At 42.7% G+C, this 6,022-nt stretch overlaps 1 protein-coding gene across 1 annotated transcript; it reads left to right on the top strand.

Annotated features, from left to right (window-relative positions):
* Positions 1-3,143: 3,143 nt before the first annotated feature.
* LOC138338775 (uncharacterized mitochondrial protein AtMg00810-like) lies at positions 3,144-4,130 on the top strand. Its single transcript, XM_069289862.1, has 2 exons — positions 3,144-3,374; positions 3,861-4,130. The coding sequence occupies exons 1-2, from the start codon at positions 3,144-3,146 to the stop codon at positions 4,128-4,130; spliced, it is 501 nt and encodes a 166-aa protein (XP_069145963.1).
* Positions 4,131-6,022: the final 1,892 nt, after the last annotated feature.

Here is a 6,022-nt window from a genome sequence, read left to right as displayed (position 1 = left end):
CATGGATGAACTTGATGGTACTTATTGATGATTATAGTACTTGTTGTTGCTACATGTTGAGTTTTATAGTTGATTTACGATAATATTTGATATATACTGTTCCCTATTTTGAGTTGACCGATGATATCTACTCAGTACCCGTGTTTTGTACTGACCCCTACTTTTATGTTTTTCTTCTTGTTATTTGTGGAATGCAGCAAACGTGCCGTCATCTTCGACTCAACAGTAACTCAAGCCAGTCTTCGTCACACCGGATCTTCAGGGTGAGCTAACGCTTCTAGCTTGGACTGGATCTTCTCCTTCATGTCTTGATGCCTTGAACTTCCGGCATGGACTAGCTTCTTATGTATTTTTAGCTTCTTAGAAACTCTTAGAATTAGTAGTTTAAAGTAGATGTTCTTGTGATGATGACTTCCAGGTTTTGGGAATAATAGATGTTGACTATTGATAGTTATTGAATTGGTTTTTATTAATGAGTTTAAGTCTTCCGCATTACTTTCTGTTGTTATTACATTGAAATGTTAAGGTTTAGATTGGTTGGTTCGCTCACATAGGAGGGTAAGTGTGGGTGCCAGTCGCGATTCGATTTGGGTCGTGACACACAGACAAATCAGAAAAAACCAATCCGGCCCATGCCGCCTGGAAAGCCGTGGATGGACAGATCCGATCATGTTTGATTGCGGTCATCTCTCCCACGGTTCAGAAACACGTCCGATCCTACACAACTGCTTCAGCCCTGTGGACGGCCCTTGCAACACGCTATGCATCAATTTCCCACTCTCATATTTTTCAATTGCGTGATCGTCTCCACACAATTACCAAAGGCACGAAAACTATGGCGGAGTATTTAGACGAGGTCTCCACCATCATCACAGCCCTCGACACCGTGAACGAAATTATTCCCAAAAAAGATCTCGTCATGTGCGTCGTTCGAGGGCTCCCATCAGCTTACTCCTCCATTAAACAGGCGGTCCGCATCAGTCCAACGCCCGTTGACCTGGCTACTTTCTCCTCGTGGCTAAAAAGTGAAGAAATCAACTTGGATTTGGAGAGCAAACTTCTTCTCTGAGAAGCCGCTGTTATGGAGCCGGCCACCACCCTCACCGCAAGCTAGAACTATCGCGGGGGGGCGTGGTGGCGGCCGACAGGGGATCTGCGGTGGCTACGGCAGAAACATAGGAGGCCGCAGGCGTGGCGGTCGGCAGGGAAGTCGTCTGCCATAAGACGGTCAGCAGCATGGCAGCAACAACAACCTGCACCTTCGGCAACGGCGGACAGTCATCTTCCAGCGGCGGGCAGGGTACTTACGAGCGAGATCGTCCAACTTGTCAAATCTGTCAGAAAACAGGACACACCGCTGTTCGTTGCTGGTTTCGGTATAAGGAGAGTCAAAATAGTGATAACCGTGCCAATTATGCATCTCAAGCCGGCCCTTCCTCTGAATGGCTGTTGGATACTGGGGCAAACATGCACGTCACTTCTGATCTATCCAAGCTTAACGCTCCACATCCATATCATGGCTCCAATGGTATTACTGTTGGAAACGATGAGTCCCTTAATATTTCTCATACTGGCACGGGTACCATTAAAACCCCCACCGCTATCTTTTACCTAGGTAACCTTACCCACGTTCCTTCTATTAAAACCAATCTCCTTTCAGTTCACCAATTCGCAAAAGACAATAATTGCTCACTCTTGTTCACCTCTAATGATTTTCAGATCCTAGACAATACTACCAAGAGGGTGATTTTTCAGGGCCCCTGTGAGCATGGTCTGTACATTCTTTCATGCACAAGTTCGTCTGCCCACCCAGTTTCAGAAAGCGTTCTTGTGGCTCCGGTGGCTCTTTCGGCTGATGGCCACAGTCTGTTGTGGCACAGTCGTCTGGGTCACCCGTCTACTCAAATAATAAATTCTTTAATGTCTCAATTAGGTTTTTCTTCCATACATGTAAACAATTGTGACTCCTGTTCAATTGCTAAATCTCATAAATTACCTTTTACTTTATCTGAGAAGCGTACAACTGCACCTTTTCAACTTATTCATTCTGACCTATGCGGTCCTACTGCTGTTCCTTCATTTACTGATTTTCGCTATTATATTTTATTTGTGGATGATTTTACAAAATACACTTGGTTGTACCCAGTAAAACACAAATCACAGGCATACACCACCTTTGTCACTTTTGAAAAAATGGTCAAAACACAATTCAATTCTCATGTTAAACTTTTTCGCAGTGACAATGGAAAGGAATATGTAAATAACATCTTTGGCCAGTTTCTGCAATCCCTGGGAATTATACATCAAACCTCCTGTCCATACACTCGCGAACAGAATGGGGTGGCTGAGCGTAAGCATCGCCATCTCATTGAAACGGTGGTTACTCTTCTACATCAATCTCATCTCCCTGTCTCCTTTTGGGTAGAAGCTCTAGCCACCGCAAACTACCTCATTAACAGAATGCCCAGTCACACCCTCTCCAACAAATCACCCTGTCAACTCCTTTACCAAGAACTTCCCAATTATACCAACCTCCGCGTCTTTGGTTGTCTTGCCTACCCTTGGCTACGCCCTCATATTACTCACAAATTACAACCCCAATTCCGTCTTTGTATTTGTTTGGGCTATCATCCTACCTCCAAGGGTTATCTCTGTCTTGACCCACAAACTCATAAAGTCTACATATCTCGTCATGTCAAATTTTTCGAAAATGAGTTTCCCTACGAGTCTATTTCCTCCTCCACCAATACATCATTCATTGACGTCCTTCCTCTTTTTCCAACATACTCACAGGGTCCCTCACCACCTTCCCCCACACCTCCACCCACTACCCAACCACCCTTCATCACCCCTTCGACCGTCACCCACAATACACCCGCAACCACCACCCACACTCACAACCAACCCGAACCACCCCATACCCACAACATCTCCAGCCCGATCTATTTTGGGTCCTTCCCGGCCACCCTCGAATCACCACCGCCCGTGCCACCCCCCAATACTCATCCCATGTTAACCCATGGCAAAGCCGGTATCTTTAAACCCAAAACCTTTCAGGCTACCATACTACCAAATACACCCTTCCCGATAGTGAACCAACAACCTACTCTGTTGCCTCAAAAAATGCTTATTGGCGTCATGCTATGGATGACAAGTTTAAGACTTTGACTGATAAGAAAACTTGGGTTCTTATACCTAAGCCCCATGAGCGGCACCCAATGGGCTGTAAATGGGTGTACAAAATTAAACACAATGCAGATGGCAGTATTTGCAGGTTCAAGACTCGTTTGGTTGCTAAAGGCTACAATCAGGAGTATGGGCTTAATTACTCCGAGACATTCAGCCTTGTCATTCGGCAGGAAACCATTCACCTGGTACTGTCACTCGCCGTGCGCAACAATTGGCTCATCAATCAGTTGGATGTTTCCAATGCTTTTCTTCATGGCATGCTTGATGAAACTATCTACATGACGCAACCACCGGGCTATGTTGATCCCTGCTTCCCTCAACATGTTTGCAAACTCAAGAAGTCTCTGTATGGGCTCAAGCAAGCCCCCCGTGCTTGGTACACACGTCTAACAACGTTCCTGCAGGGACTCAGCTTCACATGTTGCGTACACGACACGAGTCTGTTTACTCGACATTCAGCACACGGTGCAGTCATTCTTCTTGTCTATGTAGATGATATCATTATTACAGGCTCTACTGCAGCTCTCATTCAGGATGTCACTCGAGCTATGCATACTACCTTCAAAATGAAGGACCTTGGCCCGTTACATTATTTTCTGGGAATGGAGGTTTCTCGGACAGGCAGCGGCTTGTTTCTTCATCAGTCAAAATATGCTCGAGATTTGTTGCAGAAAGTTGGACTGGAAAAATGCACCAGTCAACCAACATCGATGGCAGTCTCTTCGTCTACGAATAGAGCCGACACCCCCTTTGCCGATATCACCCACTTCCGCAGCCTCATTGGGACTCTACAGTATCTGGCCATTACCCGTCCTGACATTCAGTTTGCTGTCAATCGAGTTGCTCAGCGCATGCATCAACCAAGTGAACATGATTACCATTGTCTAAAACGCAGTCTCAGGTACATTTTTGGCACTCTTGGTCGAGGTTTACTCATTTGACCCGGGGACTTGGAGCTTCGGGGTTTCTCATATTCAGATTGGGCGAATGATAAAAATGACAGAAAATCTACATCGGGGTTTCTCTTTTTTTTGGGTCCGAACCTGATCTCCTGGTGTACAAAAAAAACCCAAGGTCTCTCGGTCCTCGACTGAAGCTGAATACCGTGCCCTTGCTCTTCTTGCTGCTGAGACCATGTGGGTCACATATATTCTTCGCGAACTCCGCGCCTCTCACACTGTTCCTGCTCTCTATTGTGACAACAAATCAACCATCTGTGTGGCCAAGAATTCCGTCCTACACACCAGAATGAAGCATGTTAATACCGATTGTCTCTTTGTTCGGGATGAACTTCAGGCCGGCACCATGACTGTGCAGTATGTACCCACTGAAGAACAACCGGCTGATATTCTCATCAAGCCTCTCCCGAGCCGACAACACGATTACCTCAGTTCCAAGCTTCTGTTCGCTTCCGCTCAACTTAGCTTGAGGGGGGATAATAACAGATAGAATTAAATAAATAGTATTAAAAATATTAGTATTTACTGTGTACTAATCCTAGTCCTATTACGATTAGTACTCCTTAATCCTAGTCCTATTAGGATTAGTACTCCTTCCTATATCTCCTATATATATCTCCCATGTATTCCCTTATTAGGTTAACACTTCAATACAATCAATATTCCTTCAGTTACGATTATTAATATTAAAAGGGGGATTTTGTAACCAATTTCTAACAAAAACAATTAACACGAGATTTGAATGATTAGACGAAGGACCTTAGGAGTGTGAGAAATCAAATACTAATTTTGCTTAATGGTAATTATTAATTTCTTTAAGTTGTTGAATCTCAATGGGTATGATAGGTTGTAATTACAATAACAATTTCTTAATCAACTATTATATTTCAAGCAAATTCTTTCGAACCTTAAAAAACTCAATAATACAAAGTAACCCAATTCCTTTCTCAGGTCGTAAAGACGCAGATTAATAAACCTACCAATCATTTATTCTACTTTAAGCATCTTTCTCAAGCAGTTATAGAGAGTTAAGCTAGAACCATATTTTACAACTTCATTTCATTTGATAAAACATGAATAAATAATTGAATTAATTTCAGAATAACATTAAATTCAGCAATTACCCATAAGCTAATATCATGTATTTGATTGCATAATCACACCCCTAAATAGAGCCGTCAAAATGGGCTGGCCAATTCCAGCCCAACCCAACCCTAACGGGCTAGAGAGTTAAATGGGTTGGGGCAGGTTGACCCTTTAATTAAAGGGCCTATAAAATAGCAACCTAACCCAACCCTAAGGGGGCGACGGGTTTGGACGGTTTGGCGCTTCAACAAATTCTTTATTTTGTCATTCCTTGGAGGGGTATTCATACTAACCCATATTTTTCTAAAATTTCTCCAAAGTGTATATTTTGGTTCTTAAGGCGATTAGCTTTTGGTTCAAGCTTGGATTAACTATACTCCTTGATTGTGGTGAGTTCTCATGATTTGAGGATGAGACACTTCACTTTGACTTTCTTTTTAATGCTTTCTCTTTTCATATTATGCTGTCAGGGCTGTGACCCTATTTTGAATTATGAATTGTAATAGATGGTTAATTAAGACAAGTTAGACGCCCATTTTAATTTTATAAAGTCTTTCGGACTTAAACGTGTTTTTTGTCATTATTTTATTACTTTATGTCATTCTACGTGTCTTCTTACGTCTAGCGGGTACCCTTGGGTCATGACAATATTCAAAGCACATGTCTTAATTTAAATTCAAAGTTAAATTGAGTTTAAGAGGAAAATTCAAAATGTATTTTTGAGTTACTTTGAGAATCTTTAGTAATAAATAGTGATTTAAAGCTACGTTTCGTAAAAATAAATATGA

Source organism: Solanum lycopersicum, chromosome 10 (assembly GCF_036512215.1).
Source record: "Solanum lycopersicum chromosome 10, SLM_r2.1".
Taxonomy (NCBI): domain Eukaryota; kingdom Viridiplantae; phylum Streptophyta; class Magnoliopsida; order Solanales; family Solanaceae; genus Solanum; species Solanum lycopersicum.
This window is presented reverse-complemented; position numbering and strand designations above follow the sequence as displayed.

Coding starts and splice junctions, on each gene's coding strand:
- LOC138338775 (XM_069289862.1), top strand. CDS start 3,144: ATGGATGACAAGTTTAAGACTTTGACTGATAAGAAAACTTGGGTTCTT. Junction 3,375..3,860: donor GGCAGGAAACCATTCACCTG/GTACTGTCACTC, acceptor GATTTGTTGCAG/AAAGTTGGACTGGAAAAATG.